Source organism: Emiliania huxleyi (genome assembly GCF_000372725.1).
Source record: "Emiliania huxleyi CCMP1516 unplaced genomic scaffold EMIHUscaffold_5, whole genome shotgun sequence".
Taxonomy (NCBI): domain Eukaryota; phylum Haptophyta; order Isochrysidales; family Noelaerhabdaceae; genus Emiliania; species Emiliania huxleyi.
The window spans coordinates 1,661,811-1,682,718 of NW_005198244.1; the positions used below are offsets into that span (position 1 = coordinate 1,661,811).

General features: G+C 65.6%; 6 protein-coding genes across 6 annotated transcripts; 2 read left to right on the top strand and 4 right to left on the bottom strand.

The window, feature by feature from the left end:
- Positions 1–3,106: 3,106 nt before the first annotated feature.
- On the top strand, positions 3,107–6,502 carry EMIHUDRAFT_420527 (hypothetical protein). The gene is made up of 6 exons (XM_005767247.1): positions 3,107–3,150; positions 3,268–3,591; positions 3,649–4,524; positions 4,691–5,748; positions 5,913–6,111; positions 6,219–6,502. Exons 1-6 carry the CDS (start codon positions 3,141–3,143, stop codon positions 6,284–6,286), a joined length of 2,535 nt encoding a protein of 844 aa, XP_005767304.1. The 5' UTR covers positions 3,107–3,140; the 3' UTR covers positions 6,287–6,502.
- On the bottom strand, positions 6,470–8,235 carry EMIHUDRAFT_350414 (hypothetical protein). Its single transcript, XM_005767248.1, has 7 exons — positions 7,913–8,235; positions 7,732–7,824; positions 7,593–7,649; positions 7,306–7,474; positions 7,128–7,228; positions 6,928–6,972; positions 6,470–6,790 (listed from the first exon to the last, which is right to left on the bottom strand). The coding sequence occupies exons 1-7, from the start codon at positions 8,222–8,224 to the stop codon at positions 6,761–6,763; spliced, it is 807 nt and encodes a 268-aa protein (XP_005767305.1). The 5' UTR covers positions 8,225–8,235; the 3' UTR covers positions 6,470–6,760.
- A 1,803-nt stretch (positions 8,236–10,038) lies between these two features.
- EMIHUDRAFT_197490 (hypothetical protein) lies at positions 10,039–11,008 on the bottom strand (the record flags this gene model as incomplete). The annotated part of the gene is made up of 3 exons (XM_005767249.1): positions 10,039–10,247; positions 10,772–10,826; positions 11,000–11,008. The coding sequence occupies 3 exons, from the start codon at positions 11,006–11,008 to the stop codon at positions 10,039–10,041; spliced, it is 273 nt and encodes a 90-aa protein (XP_005767306.1).
- A 1,118-nt stretch (positions 11,009–12,126) lies between these two features.
- On the bottom strand, positions 12,127–13,896 carry EMIHUDRAFT_197491 (hypothetical protein; the record flags this gene model as incomplete). Its single annotated transcript, XM_005767250.1, has 6 exons — positions 12,127–12,167; positions 12,244–12,612; positions 12,685–13,232; positions 13,458–13,584; positions 13,692–13,787; positions 13,845–13,896. 6 exons carry the CDS (start codon positions 13,894–13,896, stop codon positions 12,127–12,129), a joined length of 1,233 nt encoding a protein of 410 aa, XP_005767307.1.
- A 554-nt stretch (positions 13,897–14,450) lies between these two features.
- EMIHUDRAFT_461645 (hypothetical protein) lies at positions 14,451–17,301 on the top strand. The gene is made up of 8 exons (XM_005767251.1): positions 14,451–14,876; positions 14,945–15,170; positions 15,466–16,148; positions 16,190–16,249; positions 16,303–16,661; positions 16,708–16,854; positions 16,909–16,982; positions 17,053–17,301. Exons 1-8 carry the CDS (start codon positions 14,507–14,509, stop codon positions 17,189–17,191), a joined length of 2,058 nt encoding a protein of 685 aa, XP_005767308.1. The 5' UTR covers positions 14,451–14,506; the 3' UTR covers positions 17,192–17,301.
- Positions 17,302–18,582: 1,281 nt separating this feature from the next.
- On the bottom strand, positions 18,583–19,254 carry EMIHUDRAFT_197494 (hypothetical protein; the record flags this gene model as incomplete). Its single annotated transcript, XM_005767252.1, has 3 exons — positions 18,583–18,625; positions 18,700–19,010; positions 19,096–19,254. The coding sequence occupies 3 exons, from the start codon at positions 19,252–19,254 to the stop codon at positions 18,583–18,585; spliced, it is 513 nt and encodes a 170-aa protein (XP_005767309.1).
- Between the last annotated feature and the right edge of the window lie 1,654 nt (positions 19,255–20,908).

Consider the following 20,908-nt stretch of genomic DNA (forward strand, 5'->3'; position numbering starts at 1 on the left):
GAGGGGGGGAGGGGAGGGGGTAGCAAGGGAGGCTGCAAGGGAGGCGGCGGCGGCGGAACGGGCGAGAGTGGAGGGGGAGGAGGAGGTGTGGAGGGAGGTGGTGAAGGGGGAGGCGGCGATGGAGGAGGAGGCGGCGAGGCAGGAGGAGGCGGCGGAGACGGAGGAGGTAGAGAGGGGGGGGGAGGCGGCGGGGGGGGCGGCGGAAAGGAGGGCGGCGGGGGGGAGAGTGGCGGGGGAGAGGGGGGCGGCGGGGAGGGGGGAGGCGGAAGGGGGGGCGGCGGAGGGGGGGGCGGCGGCGAGGGCGGTGGGGGAGACGGGTGCGGCGAGGAGGGGAGCGGCGGAGAGGGGGAGAGGAAGAGAAGAGGAAAGGAGGAGGTTTGACGGGGGCGGGAGCGGACACCACCCTTGCGGGATTTCCGTGCCAGCAAGTAATAATAATTATTATCCCCCCCCTCCCCCTCGCAAAAGAAAAAACGAAGGCAAGCCGATCGCGTAAACGGCGTCGAATGAAGCCCGCCGAGTTTGATCGACAATCGCGAGATTTGCACGCCGTCGAGCAGAGGATCAAAGAAAGAAAACAGACACCCCAAGAGAGGGATGGGAGGACGGCACGCCGCCACCACACAGGGATTTTAAGGAGAGGAGTGTGGTGCTGGCCGTCGCCCACCCTCGGGCGTCTACCACTTCCTATCTCTCTTCGCAGTTTCTCACCAATTCTCGCAGCGACCTTCATGCCACCTCTCGTTCTTCTCACTCTCGTCCTCGTTCTCTCCCCTGCTGTTTCATCCTCTGACTCATCGCTCTCCTCGGCCTCGTTCTGAGACGCCGCTGCCGTCTGCCTTGCTCTCGCTGCTTCTCTCGCCGCTCTGCGTAACTCCGCCCTCCTCGCGGCATAATTTGACCCCTCGAGTTTATCGAGCTCCCCTCGCGCAAGGACCACATTTCTGACTCCCACTCCGATCATTTGCCTCCAAGTCATGTCGTTGCTCAGGTCCACTCTCTCTTCGAACACTTGTACCTCAACGGTCGGTGTTGGCACTGGGGTTCCCTTCGGGTATATCGTGACAGCTGATGGCGGGATTACCACTGGTGTTTCGTCCTCCTCGGAGTCGTCTTCCCCGAGCAGAGGATCGCCGCATGGCAAATTGGGGAGAAGATTTTTTTGAGACGAGCTGCGCGACGGCCGTCCCGACTCGGTGTCCAGTGCCACTCATCGACCGCTGCAATCCACCACGGACATGGCATCGCTGCTCAACAACCTCGTCTTCTACTTTCTCTGCGGCGAGGTGCTGCTGCTGCTGCTCCTGCTCCTGCCGATGCCGGGCTCGCTGCGTCGCGTCATGCTCCGCTGGGTCGCCCTATCTAGAAGCATTGGGCAGCATGGCCTCACTAACCGCACAGCGCCACAGCGCCAAGTGCGCTGCTGGACACTGCAGGCACTCACCACCCGTGATGTGTTGCAGGTCGCATCCTCGCGGCTGCTCGCTGCGATTGCGCGACCGCTCTCATACCTGGCCTTCGCTGTGGTCGCCATGTTTGTCATGGTTACCCGCGAGATGCTCGCCCACCAGGCGGCGTGGGCGGAGAGGAAACGCGAGCCCGCCGACAAGGCCGGCCTCGGGCTTGGGGTGTCCTCGCTTGAAGTGCGGATGCTGCGCTCGCAGAGAAACTGGCGAACCGCCGCCTGGCCTCGGGAGGCAGCCCCGCGCTCCCTCCACGAGCGTCTCTTGATGCGTAGGTACCTCTCCGGCTTTGCGTGTGTGCTGATGCTCGTGATTTGGTGACGTGGACGCAATGTTGTGGCGATATCGTGGACACACGGCCCGTGAGATACCCGCACCGTTTGTCAGGCGCGTGTACGGCATGGTCAAGGAGATCCATGCGCTGCGCGACAAGCCGCACAGCTCGTGACAACTCGTGGAGATGTGCGTGCGACATGGCTCAGAGCAACAACACATCGCAGGACGAGGGGAGAGACCAGGGATTCCTCCCATCCTCCTCGGAGTCAGTGGCCGCGCTCGTCGCCGCAGTCACCTGCACGCGGGGTCAAGAGAAGAGGGACTAGAAACGAGTCGTGAGTTCGGGGTGGAGCTTGATGTGGGCATTGCACGCCGTAGTCCTGTCAACAGCCTGTCTCCTGTGAAGCGAGTCGTAGCCTAGACACACCGCCTGAGCTCCTCCTGAAACACCTCGATCGAGGAGGGGTGCGCGCGGTGTTGGCAGTTGGGCGGTGCTGCATTTACATGCACATGTGCTTTTAATGTTGCCACGGTGTGGCCTCGCTGGCTCTGCCCTCTGTGCGCTCTGAGGGCGGCCTCTCTCACAGACCCTCTCTCTCTCTTGTTGAGGGGGTAAAGGGCAAAAAGAGTGGCGCGATGAACGCGCCGCGCGGGGCGCCGCCTCACCGGCCCTCGCCAACGCCTCACAAGTGGCGCAGAGAGTGAGGCGGCGCACGGCGCACCGCGAGCGAGCACGTGAGCCCCGTGGCTCCAACCGGGCCCTTCCTTTTTTTGAGCAGGTGTGCCGCCGCGCGATCCGAGATCGCCCGAGATGGCGCGGCGCGGCCCCGAGTGCCGAGATCGCCCGAGAATTGCGCGAGATCGCCCGAGATTGCGCGGCGCGGCCCGGGGCGAGGTGGATGGGTTGGGAGCGAGGGGGCGGAAGTGATCATTTACCCTGCGTTCTTGCACATGGAGTGCAAGATACTCGTTCTGTTGCCGTCCCAATCTGTCACTCCCCTTTCTCCCGGCCGGGGTGGGGCGCGCGCGGGGGCGGCGGGTGTGCGGGATGTCTGTCGGGGCCCGAGAGCGAGATGCCATGTCGTTGCTTTGTTTCCTAACATCGAAGGCTAGCTCAAAAAAGAGTTCAAGGCTCCTAAAAAAGAATTCTTAACCTTTCGTGAGACACACCTCTTGAGGCACGCGCTCGCCAGTGCAAAGTCTTGCCGCGGCGTCCACGCCTCCCCCGCGGCACGCCGCGCCGCCAGCGGACTCTTCCGCCGCCGCCTGCCTCTCGCGCTGTGGGCGGGACCCGCGGCCAGTCGCCCTCGCCAGCGCACACGGCGCATGCGAGCGGCGTGCTGATGATGTGTGTCTTCTGCGGTAGGCTCGTACCAAAACAACTCGCCGAACGCCTTCAAGATGGTGAACTGTGCGTCGCCACGCCCGCCGCCTCGGCCCGTCGCGCGCGCCTCCGGCTGCGCGGGAGCACGGGCCTGCTGCGCTGGGCCCGTCTGAGCGCTGTCTGCCCCCTCTTCCCTGCGTGCAGTTACCATGGAGGAGCTCCAGGCTATTCAGAAGAAGCCGACCAACATCCGGAACATGTCCGTGATCGCGCACGTCGATCACGGCAAGTCGACCCTCACCGACTCGCTCGTCGCCGCGGCGGGCATCATCGCGGCGTCGGCGGCTGGCGACACGCGCCTGACCGACACGCGTCAGGACGAGCAGGACCGTTGCATCACCATCAAGTCCACCGGCATCTCGCTCTTCTTCAAGGCGGAGGAGCACTACAAGCTCCCCCCCGACTCGAACGGCAACGAGTTTCTGATCAACCTCATCGGCGCGTTTGCCCGCTCCCTTGCCCAGCCCTGTGCGCCCCTCGCCGCAGCCGCTCACCTCGCCCCCTCCGCACTCCCGCGCGGCGTAGACTCGCCGGGCCACGTTGACTTCTCGTCCGAGGTCACCGCCGCGCTCCGCGTCACCGACGGCGCGCTCGTCGTCGTCGATTGCGTCGAGGGCGTCTGCGTGCAGACCGAGACGGTGCTGCGCCAGGCCATGGGCGAGCTTATCAAGCCGGTGATCACCATCAACAAGCTGGACCGCGCGTTCCTCGAGCTGCAGCTGCCGTCGGAGGACATGTACCAGGCCTTCGTCAAGCACATCGAGAACGTCAACGTCCTCGTCGCCACCTACAACGCCGAGGCGATGGGCGAGTGCCAGGTCGACCCGACCAAGGGCACCGTCGCCTTCTCGGCGGGCCTGCACGGCTGGGCCTTCACGCTGACCAAGTTCGCGCGCATGTACGCCAAGAAGTTCAACGTCGACATCGAGAAGATGATGACCCGCCTCTGGGGCGACAACTACTTCAACCCCAAGGAGAAGAAGTGGATCAAGGCGGCGGGCGGCGACGCGCCCAAGGGCCTCGAGCGCGCCTTCTGCCTCTTCTGCCTGACGCCGATCGCGAAGATCTTCAAGAACTGCATGGACGAGCAGTACGACGCGGTGACCAAGATGCTCAACGCGGTGGGCGTGCAGCTCACCAAGGATGACCTGCAGCTCCGCCAGAAGCCGCTGCTCAAGCGGTGCATGCAGAAGTGGCTGCCGGCGCACGACGCGCTGCTCGAGATGCTGGTGCAGCACCTGCCGTCGCCGCGGCAGGCGCAGAAGTACCGCGCCGAGGCGCTCTACACGGGCCCGTCGGACGACATCTGGTGCAACGGCATCCGCGAGTGCGCCGCCGAGGGCCCCCTCGTCATGTACATCTCCAAGATGATCCCGACGCCCGACAAGGGCCGCTTCTTCGGCGCGCGCCCCTCTAGGGAGGAGCCGCGCCCCTAGGGACGAGCCGTGACTCGCACGCGAGTAGACGCCGCACACTCTGGCGCCGCGGCCCTCGCTCCGCACTGAGCCCGCGAGTGCGTCGGGCACTCAGAGACGCGCGCCCTCACCGCCCCTCGCCCCGCCCGCAGCCTTCGGCCGCGTCTTCTCGGGCACCGTGCGCACGGGTGCCAAGGTCAAGATCATGGGCCCGAACTACGTGCAGGGCAAGAAGGAGGACCTCTTCATCAAGAACGTGCAGCGCACCATCCTCATGATGGGCCGCAAGACCGAGTCGGTCGAGTCGGTCACCGCGGGCAACACCTGCGCGCTGGTCGGCATCGACCAGTACATCGTCAAGGCGGGCTCGATCGCCGACGCGGACGCGACCGAGTGCCACCCGATCGTCACCATGAAGTACTCGGTCTCGCCCGTCGTGCGCGTCGCCGTGGCGCCGAAGAACCCCAACGACCTGCCCAAGCTGGTCGAGGGCCTCAAGCGGCTCGCGAAGTCGGACCCGCTCGTCGTTTGCTCCATGGAGGAGTCGGGCGAGCACATCATCGCGGGCTGCGGCGAGCTGCACATCGAGATCTGCCTCAAGGACCTGCAGGAGGACTTCATGAACGGCGCGCCCATCAACATCTCCGACCCCGTCGTCTCGTACCGCGAGACCGTCTCCGACGAGTCGTCGCGCACCGTCATCTCCAAGTCGCCCAACAAGCACAACCGCCTCTACTGCAAGGCGCTGCCGCTCGGCTACGGCGAGGACGACGCGCAGACGCCCCTCGCGGACGCCATCGAGGAGGGCGAGGTCTCGGCGGGCATGGACCCGAAGGCGCGCACGCGCGTGCTCGTCGACAAGTTCGGCTGGGACAAGCAGACGACGCAGAAGATCTGGTGCTTTGGCCCCGACGGCACCGGCCCTAACCTCGTGGTGGACGTGACGGTGGGCGTGCAGTACCTCAACGAGATTAAGGACTCGGTGGTGGCGGGCTGGCAGTGGGTGTGCAAGGAGGGCCCGCTCTGCGACGAGACGTGCCGCGACGTCATGATCCACATCCACGACGTCGTGCTGCACGCCGACACCATCCACCGCGGCGGCGGCCAGATCATCCCGACCGCGCGCCGCTGCTTCCTCGCCTCGATGATGACGGCGTCGCCGCGGCTGCAGGAGCCCGTCTTCATGTGCGAGATCCAGTGCCCCGAGGCCGTCAAGGGGCAGGCGTACTCGTCCATCACGCGCAAGCGCGGCCAGGCGAGCGCCCGGCCCCGCTCCCCCCTCCCCCCTCCCGCCCTCGCCTCGCTCCGCCTCGCTCCCCTCCACGCGCCCCCTTCCGTCTCCAACCTGCCTCCCCCCCCCCCCCCCCCATCCAGGTGGTCGAGGAGATCAACCGCCCCGGTACCCCGATGTGGACCGTCAAGGCCTACCTGCCCGTCTCGGAGTCGTTCGGCTTCACCTCCTTCCTCCGCCAAAACACGGGCGGCCAGGCCTTCCCGCAGCTCGTCTTCCACCACTGGGACACGATGCCGGGCGACCCCTTCACTAACAAGGACACGATCGAGCTCGTCACCGGTGCGCTCACCAACCACTCCCTCCCTCCCCGCCTGCTCCTCCCCTCCTCTGCCTCCCCTCTCCCCTCCGCGTCCGCATCGCTTCACCCCTCCCCGTCCCGGCCGCAGGCATCCGGAAGCGCAAGGGCCTCAAGGAGATGATCCCGCCCATCTCCGAGTACGAGGACAAGCTCTAGCCGCGCCGCCGAGAGCCGCACGCACGCGGCGGGCGTAACGTGCCCCCTCCCCCTCTTCCCATACCGCTGGATTCCCCCTTTGAGCTCCGTTTGTCATTCGGCGCCGGATCGCGGCGGCGGATGGATTGCACCCCCCCGCACGATGCTAATGCCATAGTGCATCCTCCACTCGTGTGTGGTTTTGAGCGTACGTTGTGTAAACGAAAAAGAAGAGCAGCCGCCCCCAACAAATGCATTTAACAGGCGTCACGCACGGGGCACGGCTCGGATCACGGATAGACGAGAGCGAAGACGAGTCCCGCCGTCGGCGGGGCCGCTCGCGGCGGCGGTCGGGCCCGCCGCGGCGTCCGACGAAATATGTAATCTCATGCGAATTCTCCGGACGACATTATCGATGCGGAATGCGCGAGCGCGAGCAGACGGAGAGGGAAAAACCACGTGCTAGAGCCGGCATGAGCGAGGCTTGAGCCGCTCTCAGCCCTCAAAGAGGCCCTTGACGCGGACCTGAGGAGAGCGGCGTGGGGGTGAGCTGCGACTCGCCGCACATCCTGCGAACCTTACGAGGGACGGCCGGGAGCTGGCGGGGCCAGCGCACTGTCTCTCTGGCGCATCTCGGTGGATCTCGGCTAGTTCTCGCGCGCCATCCCCTTCTCGCTCAGGTCGAGGGTGCGCTGGAAGCGGTCCACCTAGCGGCCGAGGTACAGCCGAGATCTAGCCGCGATCTGCCGAGATCTAGCCGATATCTCGCTGTGGGCGGTCCACTCAGCGGCCGAGGTGCAGCAGCAGAGACAGGAGAGCGCGGCCGAGGTCCGGTCGCGGGTGCGGTGGGAGTCCGTCCAACCTCCTCGTCGTCCCCCTCGATGACGACGTCCGACACCATCTCGTCGTCCGACGTCACAATCTTGACCTTGAAGAGGTCCGTCCGCTCGGCGTTGTCGAGGTAGTACCTATCGGCGACGCGCCGTGGACATGTCGTGGACGCGTCCCGGGCAGTCCGCCCCTCCCTGCGGCGTCGGGGCAGCACTTGCCCGCGACGGGAGAGACGAGGGTCGACGCGTACCACCAGCTGCCCAGCCCGTTCCCCTCGCCGAGCACCGACTGCTCGAGGATGGTCAGCACGAGGGAGAGCGAGCCGAGCGCGATGAAGACACAAAAGGTCAAAAAGGCGGCCCGGCCGGCGAGCGGCGCCTGCGAGATGCCGCGGGGGTGTGGCAGAGAGGTGGACGAGACCTGGCCGAGAGCTGGCCGACAATTTGCCGAGATGTCTCGGAGATGTGGCAGAGCAATGGCGGCCAGCGAGCGGCGCCTGCACGCCCTCAAAGACAATGACGTCGCCGCGGTCCTTCACCTTGTAGTTGTTAGCCTGGCGGCAGAGGCGGGCTCGCTCGCCGGTGCGACTCTCGCACGACTGTGTCGACGTGTCTCGGAAGTGTCTCGGAAGCGGCCTGGAAGAAGGCGAGGATGTCGCCGGCGAGCTCGCGCACAGGCCGGCCGGCGGGAGCGGCGGGCCCGGCGACCTCGTACGTCTTGCGCACCACCTGCGGACCAGAGGGCGGGATGGCGGCGGCGGCGGCGGCTACTGCGGCGGCGGCAGAGGCTGCGGCGGCGGCGGCAAGCGCGGCGTACCTTGGACTTGGTGGAGCGCTTGACGAGGGAGTAGACGCCCGGAAAGGCGAGGACGTAGAGCGTAAGCGTAGTGTAGTACGAGGCCGACGAAAAGCCCGCTTCTCCACTCGCGGCCGCCGCCGCCGGCAGCGGTGTTTGGAGCAGCAGTGCCGCGGCGGCGGCCAGGCCTGGTGCCGCAGGCAGCGCCGGCTCCGCGGCGCGCGAAGCTGGGCGAGTGGCTGCGAGCTGCGGACGGGCAGCGAGCTGCGGCCGCAGCGCGAAGCAGCCGGTGACGGCGAGCAACGGCAGCAGCCGCCTCTGAGATCCTGCCATGTACTCTCTTGCGCCCCTCTGAGTCCGAGAAACCCAGCGGAGGCGTGCCGAGGGGGACCGGGAGGCGGTAAGTCGTCGTTGCCCGGCGCTGCTTGCAGCGCCATGGCGATGGCGCTAAGAGGTTCCTCTTTTCCGCGCCCCCCCCCGCAAGGCGCGCGATACACAACCCGAGGAGTCACACAGTCCACCAGTGTGATGCACGCCCTGCGAGCGGGGCGGGGTGCGCACTGTCCCTCTGTGTCGTGTGCGTCGGTCGCCCATCTCTCCCTGGTGCCTGGAGATGACTGCTCTGTTTATTTATTTATTTCCCTGGTGCCTGGAGATGACTGCTCTATTTATTTTATTTTAATAAATTCCGCCACAGCGCACAGGCGTCGTTGGCGCACATACTGAGCGGCAGCTGCGCTGGAAATAAGGAAGAGGCGCGTCACTTCATGCGGAAGCTCGACAAACACACGGCGCGAGGGCGACAGCAAGAGTCGAACGGGCGGCGCCGGACTCAAAAGACACCGCCACATCCCTGAGTGAGACGCGCGAGGGCAGCCTCCTTAAAGGCAATAGGGTCTAGATTCGGAGCGCTCGCCGAAGAGGAGTACGACAAAATAGCGCCCGTGATTGCCTGCACGCTGCCCGCACTCACGGACTGATTCGGACTCCATACCCGAAAGAAAGAGAGGGGAGCTCGCGGGAGAGGTGACGTGGTGACGAGTGAACTACAGGTAGTGGGGGAAGGCAGCCTCGATCGCCATACAGACATGGGTGCGAAACAACGACAAGACCAAGGCACGGGCAGAGGAGCGAGAGAAGAATATAGGGTGGATAAAGCGCCTGTTCACGGCATGGAGGGTGAGCCACGCTGAACGCAAGGAAGCCGGGGAAGACGACTCCCAGGAGGACGAAACACCAGTGGTAATCCCGTCGTCAGCTGTAACGATGCACCCGAAGGGGACCCCAGCGCCAACATCATCGGTGGAGGCACTCAAGTGTTCGAAGAGAGAGTGGACCTGAGCAATAATATGACTTGGCGGCAAATGATAGGAGTGGGCGTCAGAAGAGTCGTCCTTGCGCGACAGCGCGAGGAGAGCTCGATAAACTCGAGGGGCCGAAATATTGCAGCGAGGAGGGCAGAGGCCAGAGCTGATGAGACGAAAGGCGGGAGAAGAAGCGAGAGCAAGGGAGCGGCAGGCGGCGACGCCGTCGCAGGACGAGGCAGAGGAGAGCGAAGCGACAGAGGATGAAGGTTGAAGCGACAAGAGAGAGAACGACGAGAGTGGGACGACCGCGGAGGTGGCATGAAGCGACAATGAAGGTTGCAGCGAGAAATTGGCGAGGGCCGAGGGACTGCGAAGAGAGATAGGAAGAGGCAGACTCCCTAGGGTGGGCGACGGCTAGCGCATTACACACCTCTCCGCTTAAAAAATCCCTGTGTGGTGGGGCGGCGTGCCGTCCTCCCATCCCTCTCCAGAGGGGTTGTCTGTTTTCTTTCTTTTTCTTTTAAAGAATTTCGCACACGCCGGTGGTGGTGGTGGGGGGGTTACGGTGGTTGGTTGTTGTTGTTGTTGTGTTGTTTTCTGTCAGTCTCGTCCTGCTCTCCGCCACCCTCCGCCTCGCCGTCACCGAGCGGCGCCATTTTCTTCTGAGTTATATTACCTGACACTTGGCGCGTAGATCGCTGGCCTCCTCGCTCGGGCGATATCTCCGCCCACCGCTAAACGGTGGGTTTGTGGAGCTGCCGTCATGTGGTGCCCGACGATGCCACCCGCACGTCGAGGTCGGGAGAGAGGCGCCTCCTAAATACTGCGAGGCCCTGCAGACTACTTGAGGGCCTTGACGACGTCCGCGGCGACCTCGTCCATGTCGAGCGCCTTGAGCTTCGTGAAGGGGCGCGGCATGTCGGTCAGAGAGACGACCGTCGTCCCGTTCGCCTTGACCTCGAAGCACCCCTTGCGCGGCTTCTCGGCGTTGATGGTGACGCACGCGCCAGGAACCGCTGCCTTGACGAGCGCGTCCACCTTGGCGGCGCCTGCGCGAGAGTGGAGGCGGGCGGAAGCACTGAATAGCTAGCGGGCTCAGAAGCGGTGGCGGTGAAAGGCGGCTCTGAATAGCTTGTGGCTCTGCAGTGATGGCGGTGCGTGTCAGCTCTGAATAGCTCTGCGGGCTAGCTGGTGGCGGTGGGCGCTGGCTCTGAGTAGTGGCACTGAAGTGGCGGCGGCGGCGGATGAGGTGGCGGCGGCGCGGGCCGGGCGAGGCTCACGCGTCTTGAATGCGCCTCAGCTCTTGCAAGCCTCGATGGTGACGTCGCTGCCGCCAGCGCTAGCGCTAGCCGCCTTTGCCGCCGGTGCCTTTGCCGGCGCCTTCTTCGCCGGTGCCTTCTTCGAGATCGTCTTCTTCGGCGCCATGATTCCTGCGGCGTGATACCGTGAGGAGAGTGTGAGTTGAGGCGAGGTGGGGCAGACAGCGCGCCGAGGCGAGGCAGGTGCCGAGGCGCGGCGGCTCGCGCTTTCTTCTTCGCGCGCGCCGAGAAAAACATTTTCAGAGGAAGTGGACCTGTGTTAGTGCCAGTGCGCGCCAGTCCGTGCCCGGTGTTGTGCGACTTGGAGCACTTGGAGCATAAATAAATAAATAGACAACCCCGGTGGGATAGGGCAGCAACCCGACGGGCAGACCAGACCCAGACAGACCCCGCTCGGAGGGCGTGCACCACACAGCACACAGACAGTCTAGGCACTGCGCGACTCCTCGGGATTTCTGGGGAGTTGGGAGCATTTGGAGCACTTGGACCATGGTAGAATTCTTTTTGCTGTCCTTGTGTCTGAGAGAGATTTTAGAAAACCAACAAGAAATCACGACGCTCACAGTGATTTGGGCTCGGCAGCTTGATGCTTGTCAGCCCTCAGCCGAAGCTGGGGCCGGTCCCGTAGGCGTAGCCGAGAGAGCCCGCGCCGATGAGTTCGACGCGGCCGGGGGGGCCTGCGCGCTGCGGAGAGGCCAGCGAGGTGGCGATCGCTGTACTTCAATCTTCACGGTGTGATCTGTGATCTGTAAGGGTCCGCCCGCAGGCGCATTTTGTATACCGAGGCGGTGCCCGGTGCCGAACCTGTCGGACCTTAAGACAGCATTGTAGATCCCTGGGCGAGGGTGATGGAGAGGGCGGTCTGTCGGCGCGCTAAACCGTAACCCGCCGGGGCGGGCCGGATCCACGCGCTGTCGGACCGCCCTGTCGGAGGTAGACCGCTCGTCTAGCCAATCAGCCTTAAGCGAGCGGTCTGGCCGTTGGAATGGCCGAGTTTGGTGGACTTGCGTCCTCGCATCGATCGTGGTTGTAGGGATATCGTTATGAACAACAATCACCACATGGGGAGGCGGCTGTCTCTGAAGGCGAACCTCAGTTACGAGCCACCCCCCCTACTTGCCTCCTCTTTGTTCCCTGGCTTTCTGTCTCTTGCGCGCCTGCTGTCCAAGCTGTGCCCCCCGCGTCTCGCCTCCTCGCACCCACCCCGGCGGGGGGGCGCCTTCGTGCCTTTCGTCCCCTGCAGTGCGTGCGCGCTCCTCCCCGTACGTCACCGGCCCCCCGTCCTCTGTGTGCTGTTGGCTCGCCCCCTCTCCCTGACTCGTCGAATCGCTACGTTCGTTCTCGAATCGCCCCCGCTTCCTCGGCGGCTGGGACGCCTCGTGCTCTGGCTGTTCCTCGTCTACGTCCATGACTGTAAATTCGTCGTCTGCCTGGCTGCCATCGTTCGGATGGCCCGTTTCGGGTGGTTGCTCGCTCGGTCCTGGCTCTGCTGCACGGTCGGGTGTCTCCTCGTCGTCGCTCCTTGCGCCCTCGTCGCTGTCGTCGTTGTCTTGGCCGGCGCGGGCTTGACTAGTTTCGGTCCCCCTGTGCCCGAGAAGCAGCTCGAGCCTCAGTCGGTCCATGAATCGTCGCGCCGAGCGGCGATTGTGGCTCGATTGTCTCCTCCTCGAGGCGCTGTTGTGGCTGCCTTGGCTGCTCTGGCTCCCCTCGCTCTCTTTCCCCTGACTCTGTTGGCTGTACTGACTCTGGCTCCCCCCGCCCTCCGCCCCTTCCTCCGTTGCTGCGTCGGGGAGCTCGAAGAACGCATCGTCGATAAAGGCCATTTCGTCGTCCGCCGAGGCGTTCTCGTCTTTCTCGTCGTCTCCCTCGTCGTCGTACGTCTCACTCACTGGCGGCTCGCTCTCCATCGGGTTCGTCGTCCCGCCTTCGGGCGTTGGGCCGTGGACTGCCTTGTCGTGCTCTGCCGTGTTCCACGGCTCGACCCCGGCTCCCTGCGCCTCGCGCACCGCGTCGAGGGTCCGCTGTGACACTTGCCTCTCGTGCCCGTGCCGAAACCGCAGTAGACTGAGGTGCCCGATCTGGTATGCCTTTGTGCCTTTGAGGGCTCGCGGGCCTCTCGGCACCCCTTTGTCTGCCCTCGGCTTGCGTGGCTTTGGGGCGTCTCCACGTTGCTGCCCCTCTCTGCGCCGCTCGTCTCGTACGCCGATGAGCTCTCGCGCCATGGCTGCGAGGCTGTCCCCGTGGCACAGCCTCCCCTCTCGACACGAGGGCGAGCATCCGAGCCGCACCACCTTGGCGTTGCCGCGGCCGTTCAGCGCGGCCCGCATCGCCGCGACGGCGTCGTTCCCCGTCCTGGCTTCGTCGGAGCGTCGAGGGGCGATCTCCTGTGAGAAGGGCTGCCCGTTGGCCTGTCGGATGAGCGCTGGCGTGGATCTAGTGTCCCACACGGCCGAGGCGGGAACGGTGCGCAGCCGGAGCCACGTGTCGAATGCCTCGCATACCTGGTCGCGCAGCGCCTCGTCGGTGCCTCTCTTCCCCATGGGGAATGGGTTGCCGAGCCCGGTGCCTCTCATGATGTTGACTGGCAAGGGGCGCGGGACTGTGTCCGCTCCCGTGTCGCGCGTCTCCGCTCGTCGGCTTCCAGCGACGACCACCCTGATCGAAGGCTCGGCATCCCCCTGTCCGCCGCTGTGTGCCCCCCCGCTCGTGTCGCGCCTCGGGCCGGCGGTCCTCGGGGGGGGGCTTGGCTGCTCCGCCTGGCGTGTGTCGCTGCTGCTTCTAGCCCTCGACCCCCCCATGCGACGGTCCCACTCCTCTCCTGCCCCCTCGTCGTCGGTAGGCTCCTCCTCTGGCACCGGCTGTGAGCGGTCGTCGCCGTCGTCGTCGTCTACGTCGTCGTCATCGTCTCCGTCCTGTTCCCCAGCGGCGCCGCCCCTCCACTCGGGCGCGTTCGTCTTGCGCCATTCGATGGCCGTCCACGTAATCGTCTTTGCGGCCTTCCTGGCTGCGTTGGTCGCCTCTCGCACCGCCACCTGCATCGCGGTGAGGCGCTCGCCGTCGCGCCCCCCTCGCGTGGGGGGTGGTACATAGCCCGTTGCCGCCATTCTCGCCCTCGTGGCCGCTCGTTCGCGTTGTGTCGGGGCGGGGAGGGCTCCCGACGCCGCCGCCCTGAACCGCCGCCACTGTTCGACGCTGGGTAGGTGTCATCAAGTGACCGGCTGACTCGCCAGAGGTCGATACTCTGGACGACCCATAGGATGCCACGAATGCCTGAAGGAGAGGGAGGCGAGGCCAGAGGCAGGCTCAGCTGCTCTCGGGTGATCTCACTTTGGTGGCCGAAGGACCCGATGGTCCTCAGCATCCGCAGGGGAGGCAGCATATGAGGCACCAGTCTTCTGAAGAGCTCAACAGCTGCGGCCGCGATGGTAGAGTCGGCCGCGGTTCGAGCGAGCAGCTTTTGGCTGCGGGATCGAATCGCGGAAGGCTCATGCCCTCGCGGAGCGACGCGGGTCGCGCGGCGCGCGCGTGTGCGAAATGCGACAACAGACGACAGATGACAGATGACAGACGCCTGAGCGCTGTACGACTGAACGACCACGCCGCAATCGCCACCGCCGCCATTTTGACGAGCAGCGCGAGCGCGCTCGTCGGCGGCCAGCCGTCGCGGGCCGGGCCGAGCCCGGCCTCGACCGGCCGCGCCGGGCGCCGCCCCCCCCGCCGCCGCAGCAGGCCGGGAGGCCCGAATGGCGGTCTCTCTTCTTTCCTTTTGTCTGTGTGCGACCCTACATTCCAGGATGGCATTCTTCAAGATAAATGCGCGAGTGGTCAAGGAACCTTCTCTGCCCGAGAATAACAAAAATGAGCGCACTTGCTTGGAGCACTTGGTGCGCAGCCGCGATTTTTCTGCGACCAAGGTGACTCACTCGTCGCGGACTCGAAGTCCGCCTTCGACTTGTGCCGCTTCTGCAATCACCGCCGCGGAAACAATAATGCTGCCCGCCTCCGTCGCCCTCTGCGCTCTCGCGATTCTACTTTTGCCCGCCGGCGCGGCGAGCCACCGCGCCGCCTCTCCTTCGGCCCTTGGCGAGCTCTCGGTCGTCTCCCATCGGCCAGCCGCCAGCACCTGGCGGCGCACCCAGTGCGGCAGCCCGTCCGGCGACGCAGACATCCCAACCAGGTGGGCAAGCGAGGTCTCCGCAGACACGACGCCGCTGCCCGCGTACCCGCGGCCGCAGATGGTGCGTGGTCGCGGCGGCGACCGCGACAAGGGCGATCCGTCACTCTGGTCGAACCTCAACGGACTCTGGGAGTGGGAGCCGGCGGCCGACGCCGCGCCACCCTTCGGCCGCCCGCTGAACGGCGCTCGACTCCTGCCGAGCCTGCCGTCGGTCATGGCTCGCATTCAACCCGTCCACTCCACTCACTAGGCTCGATCCTCGTCCCCTTCCCCGTCGAGTCGTGCCTCTCCGGCGTGGCGCCCGCCAGCAGCGCCACCCTCGTGGCGCAGATGTGGTATCGACTGGTGTTTGACGCCGCCGTCGCCGACGGCGCGAAGACGCTGCTCCACTTTGGCGCCGTCGACTGGCAGGCGACGGTCTACCTCAACGGCCTGCTGCTGAGGCACGACGGCCGCCTCGGCAAGCACAGCGGACGGTCTGCAAGGCGGGCTTGGCGCGTCCGTGACACGTCCGCCTCACCGCCCCACAGGCAACCACACGGGCGGGTACGACGGCTTCGGCTTCGACGTGACCGACCGGCTCAAGCACGCAGGCGGCGAGACCTCCCACCGCCTCAGGACGGCCCACTCCAAATCACCCCGACCTCCACGCGCGCGCAGGCAACGAGCTGCTGGTGCACGTGCTCGACCCGTCCGACGCCGGCGCACAGCCAAACGGCAAGCAGCCTCGCCTCCCGAGACAGCTCCGAGATGCTCCGAGACGGTTCGCAGAACGGCCGTCGACGTGGCGGTAGGCAAGCAGCGCGTCTCCGCCGTCGACCGGCCCGGAGGCGACACCTACACCCCGTCGTCCGGGATCTGGCAGACGGTCTGGATGGAGGCGGTGCCCCAGTCGTACATTTCCACGCTCAAGATCGACCAGGCGTCCACCACGAACGTCAAGGTCACCGCCTTTGTCGAGGGCGGCGGCGCCACCACCCCGGTCCGGTTCGAGGTGGTCGACAGGGACGGGACGACGGTGGCTGAGGCGGCCGGTGCTGCCGGCAGCGAGGTGAGCATCTTCGTGGCTCGCGCAACGGCGTGGTCGCCGTCGGAGCCGTATCTGTACGACCTCAAGGTGAGCACCCCCACCGACGCAGTCACGTCGTACTTTGGGCTGCGCACCTTTGCGCTCGGCGACGGACCCAAGGGGAGGCGGCCCCTCCTCAACGGCAACTTCACCTTCCTGGCCGGCTTCCTCGACCAGTCCTGGTGGCCGGACGGGCAGTACACCGCGCCCACCGACGAGGCGCTCGCCTTCGACGTGGAGGCCGTCGCGACATTTGGGCTCAACATGATTCGCCTCCACCAAAAGGCAGCAACACCGCCCACGCACGCGCACGCGCACGGCTCGCCCGCAACGCATGGCTCGCCCGCGACGGGCCTCCCACCCGCTGGCCTCTCACCCGCCACGCGTGCGTCTATCTGGAGACGCCCTCCCCTGCCCGCGACGCAGGTCAACCCCGAGCGCTGGTACTGGCACGCCGACCGGCTCGGCGCGTTGCCGTCTCGCAAGGTGTGCCGAGATGGACCCGAGGGGTCACCCGAGGCTGCTGGGCGAGACACTAGGCGTGGTCGTCTTCCAAGACATGGTCCAGAAGTACGGCCGCGCGAGCAAGGCGACCGTGCCTCTCTTCGTGAGCGACGCCGCCGCGATGGTCCACGGGCGGCGCAACCACCCGAGCATCCTTCAGTGGACCGCCTTCAACGAGGGCGACTGCTGGGAGGTCTTCGACACCCCGCCGCACGACGTGGCAGGGGTCGTCGCCCTCTTCAAGCGGCTCGACCCCACGCGCCTGGTCGACACCGACTCTGGCGGCCGCGCAAACGACCGCCACATCGCCGACGTCAACGACATCCACTCTTACCCCTTCCCTCACGACGCGCGGCCGAGCGGCACGCCGCACACCGCAGCGGGCGGAGTTGGCGTGGCGTGGTTGGCGAGAGTGCAGCCCGGCGCTTTTAGGCACGCAGTACGCGATGGTTGGCGAGTTTGGCGGCATCGGTGCCTTTGTGCGTGGCAAGGAGTGGAAGCCGCAGGCGTGCCACACTTACCTCAAGGTTGGCACGCCGCAGCAAGGGGCGGCGGCATACGTCAAGATGGCAGCCCGCCCTCAGAAAGTACGTCCATGACACGTCACCGCCCCTTCGACACCGCCCCCGTGCGCCTCGTAGGCGGCGACCTTGCGCAGCCGCGTCGACCACGTCTCCGCGAGCGTCTACACGCAGACGACAGATGTGGAGCTCGAGTGCGCGGCGACGTCTTGAGCCGACCCAGAGAGCGCTACTTCACACGCACACACACCCTTGCGAGAGCAGGTGCGATGGCTTCCTCAACTACGACAGGACGAGCAAGTTCAGCGACGAGGACACGGCCGCGATACGCAAGGCGAACCAGGCCATCATCGCTGCCTCGCGCGCCCGCGGTGTAGAGGGGGGCGCCGGCACTGCGGCCTAGGCGCCTAGCGTCTCTAGTCTCTCGACGACTCGCGCGTCCTCTCGGGCCCGGATGGATGTATATATACGATTACATTTCAAGACGACACGGTTGGAGATGTATAGCTTATAGGAATATTCAAGATGATGCGAGAGACGATGTAGATGATAGATATGTGATCTCGCGACTCATCATGCAGTCGCTCATCAGCGCGGGCCTGCTCCCAGCTGGGACGCTCGTCCCCACCGAGGAAGAGAGCAGCACGACGCAGCCTTTCAGTTTTTACCAACTCGCGTTGCACTCTGTCAGGGTCGACAGCGCAGTACACAGGGATCCGGGATCAACCAGTGACCCGCTGGGTGCCCGTTTCAACCCCCCCTTCACGTGTATTCCCACTCAGCGGTGCAAGTGGTGAAGACGTAGTCGACGCCGTTCAGCCGCGCGATGCCTACTCGCCACGTGCCGCCGTGAAGAGGCGCCGTGAAGAGACGCCGCCCCTCCCCCCCCCCCCCCCGGCCGCGGCGCGCCGGAGCGCAGCTTGGCGATCCACTTGTTGCGATTGCGGCGGACGGACTCGTACTGCGCGAGAACGATGTTGTCGTACGTCCGCTCGTCGCCCGACCCGTCCGAGTCGTCGTCCGAGTTGAGCTCCTCGTCCTCGCCTGGTGGAGCCGCGCGCTGTCGCCACGGTGTGCTGCGGAAGTGACAGCCCGTCCATAGGGCCAGGGGCGATCGGAGGCGAGAAGAGGGGAGGGCGCGGGCATGGCATCTCATCGCGCGAACCCGTCCCGCCCGCGGCCGGCGGCTCGCCCCGCCGCCGCTTGCGCCGGTCTGCGAGCGGATCGTCGTCGTCGTCGTCGTCGTCGTCGTCGTCGTCGTCGTCGTCTCCTGCTCCGCGACCCGACAGCGGCGGGCCCCGGACGGCGCCGTGCGCGCCCATCTATTCACAGGCGCGTGCGGGCTGTGAGACGCCAAGCGCCGGCAGAGAGAGAGAGTGATCCGCGTGGCGAGCAGCGCCGGCTGCGGGATAGGAAGCCCCACCCCCTCCTCCTCCTCCTCAATGAAGTCCTCCTCCTCCTCTGCGCCCGCGCCCTCTCCTCCGCCGCCTCCAGCCCCTATTCCCCCCACGCCGCCGCCTTCAGCTGGAGCCGCGTCCTCCCACTCCTCCTCCCACTCGTCGTCGTCCTCCTCCCTCTCCTCCTCCCTCTCCTCCTCCTCCTCCTCCTTCTCCTCCTCCTCCTCCTCCTCCTCCTTCTCCTCCTCCTCCTCCTCCTCCTCCTCGATGAAGTCATCGTCGTCGAAGTCTGCGTCGCCTGCAGTGGCACGGTACCTGTCGCGGACGTGCCCCCACCCCGACCCCCACGACGCAGTTCCACTCCGCACCATCGAACTGAGGCACCCGCCGCGTCACCTCATGGCCCTCCCGCGCCGCCATCCCCTCCCGCCCAGCAACGCCTCCCGGCGGAGAGGGCGGCAGCGACGGAGGAAGCGCCGCCGCGCCGCCGCCACCGCCGTCCGCGCCGTCAAACTGAGGCAGCGAGGGCGCAGTAGATGGGCCCGCCTCGCCGCCTGAGATTGCGGCGCCGCCCAGCTTCTGGTCCACGGCGATGACCTTGATGCGCTCAACAAATAGAGGCGGCCGCGCCCTTTCGCCCTCTCTGGAGCCGGTGAAGACGTGTCCTTTGAAGCGCGCGCTGACGAGCTCAAAGCTCCAGACGTTGTCGACGAAGCGGTACGACTCGACCACGCCGTCCCGGATCTCACCGTGCAGCTCCGACGGCGGCCGATGCGACAAAACCGAGGCGAGGGTTCCCGGTCTCCGCCCCGACATCAAGCTCGCCTGGAGAGAAGGAGCGCAAGCTCGAAGGTGAGCCGCGGGTGAACGGCGGCGAGCGCAGTTGGCGGCGGGGAGGGCGCAGTGGCACCTCGGACAGCGCCTTGTCCGAGAGATTGCGCGCGATGACGGCGTCGAACTTGGACATCGCCACCTCGACGAGGTGCGGCGGGAGGGCTTCGGCGCTCACCATATCGCCGAGCGCTTCCCTGAGGGCCTTGCCGAGGCGCGACTCGCGGTAAATGCTCATCCCTGCGGGACGTCGGTCGCGCGTTGTCCACAAAGAAAACTTTTTTCCGAGTTGCTGCGCAAAAGTTTTGTGTGCGAGGGTTCGCGCTGCGCTAGGCTCAGAGCGAGTTCGCGCTGCGCTAGGTTCAGACGGCGAGTTCGCGCTGCGCTAGCTAGGTAAGTGCTCCAAGTGCCCCTCCCTCCCCGAACGACGAGCATGCACGGACGGCCGGCCGCGAGCTGGAATGAAGGAAGGTCGCTGCGAGAGAGTGGGTGCGGTGCAGGCGGAAGAGACCGAGCAACAACACAACCCCTGCCTAGACGAGTACAGCTGAAGAGTGCCCGGGGCTCCCCATGAGCCGTGGGGAGATTCGCTGACGTCCCTCGTTTGATGAGCCGTGGGGAGATTCGCTGACGGGAGACCTCCCTGTGGGGGCCCGTGAACATCTTTAGCTTGTGAGCCAGGAAAAGGGGTTGGCAACAACAATCAACAACAACTCTCTCTCGTCTGCGAGGGGTAAATAAACATGGGAGACGGCTAGCACGCACTGCACACTCACACAGCTGGACAGGAAGGGCGAGAGGCAGCAAAAACTCGCGAAAAACAGAAGATCGGCCCGCGACCCCGCGAGTGCTGCACTAGCAGTTTCGCTGGGCCAGAAGATCTCGGCCCGCCCGCAGGGTGACTGGGTGAGCCACATACACTGAGAGAGGGAGAGAGAGACTGAGCTCTCCGGCCCTGGATGTGAGGCTACCGACTGCACTCCAAGTGCTCCAAGTGCTCTCTCTCACGCCGCGCGTAGGGAGGGCCTTTAGGGGCCTAGAGAACACACACCCTCTCCCTTTGCTCCCAGTAAGCTAGCTTACTGGGAGAAAACAGCCCAGTAAGCTAGCTTACTGGGAGAAAAACAGCTTACTTACTGGGAGAAAACCCCTTTTCTCCCAGTAAGCTAGCTTCCTGGGAGAAAAAGAAAATTTACCTTTTTCTTAATTAAGGTTCCCCATGCCAGTTTCGGGGGGCAAACCCTGCCCACCCCCTAGAGCTCCAAGTAAGGCCCAGGTGTGGCCTAGGGCATCAGAAGGGACCAAGAGGAGTCCAGTCTGAGCCATAGAGCCCATGTCTTTGCCCCCGAAGGTCGCGTTCAAATGCCCGGAACGGACGTTACAGTGGTGTCCGGCCGGCGCGATCACCGAGCTGTGACGCTCAGGGAAGCCTGATGAGGTACTGGTTTCTTTGCCCAGGCCTGGCCTACGGCCCGTGCTGGATCAGCTGAGCAAGGTTTGGGGAGAATTCCCCGGTCAGATCTTCAGATATTTTGACGGATGACCGAAAATGGGCAAAACCGGGTGATTTCTGACAACTGTCTGGCGGGAGCAGCGGAGGCGACGGCGTCGGAGGGGGTGGGGGGGAGGGAAACAGCGGCGGCTGTGGCGGAGACAGCGGCAGCGGCGGTGGCGAGGGCCTAGCCTGAGGGGGAGGGGGTGGGGGAGGGGATGAGGACGGTGAGGGCGGCTGGGGCGGCCGGGAAGGCAACACAGGCGAGGCGCGGCGCACCTCAAGCTCGAGCGAGTAGCGGGAATATCACCCGCTGCTCCGGCGGGAGAGTGCTCCCCCGCCGCCCCCTGGGTCACCCCGAGTGACCTCGCAGCCCACGCCGTGAGGCGCTGCTGTCAGA

What these genes read in the sequence shown, in the direction of transcription:
- EMIHUDRAFT_420527 (XM_005767247.1), top strand. An exon ending in CCGCTCCCTTGCCCAGCCCT is followed by an intron (nt 3,592 to 3,648) that starts GTGCGCCCCTCG and finishes CGCGCGGCGTAG; the next exon opens with ACTCGCCGGGCCACGTTGAC. An exon ending in CACGATCGAGCTCGTCACCG is followed by an intron (nt 6,112 to 6,218) that starts GTGCGCTCACCA and finishes TCCCGGCCGCAG; the next exon opens with GCATCCGGAAGCGCAAGGGC.
- EMIHUDRAFT_350414 (XM_005767248.1), bottom strand. Translation starts at nt 8,224, where the DNA reads ATGGCAGGATCTCAGAGGCGGCTGCTGCCGTTGCTCGCCGTCACCGGC. An exon ending in AGCGCTCCACCAAGTCCAAG is followed by an intron (nt 7,825 to 7,912) that starts GTACGCCGCGCT and finishes TCTGGTCCGCAG; the next exon opens with GTGGTGCGCAAGACGTACGA. An exon ending in ACCTGAGCGAGAAGGGGATG is followed by an intron (nt 6,791 to 6,927) that starts GCGCGCGAGAAC and finishes CGCTCTCCTCAG; the next exon opens with GTCCGCGTCAAGGGCCTCTT.
- EMIHUDRAFT_461645 (XM_005767251.1), top strand. Translation starts at nt 14,507, where the DNA reads ATGCTGCCCGCCTCCGTCGCCCTCTGCGCTCTCGCGATTCTACTTTTG. An exon ending in GCGCGTTGCCGTCTCGCAAG is followed by an intron (nt 16,250 to 16,302) that starts GTGTGCCGAGAT and finishes GCGAGACACTAG; the next exon opens with GCGTGGTCGTCTTCCAAGAC. An exon ending in ACGACAGATGTGGAGCTCGA is followed by an intron (nt 16,983 to 17,052) that starts GTGCGCGGCGAC and finishes TTGCGAGAGCAG; the next exon opens with GTGCGATGGCTTCCTCAACT.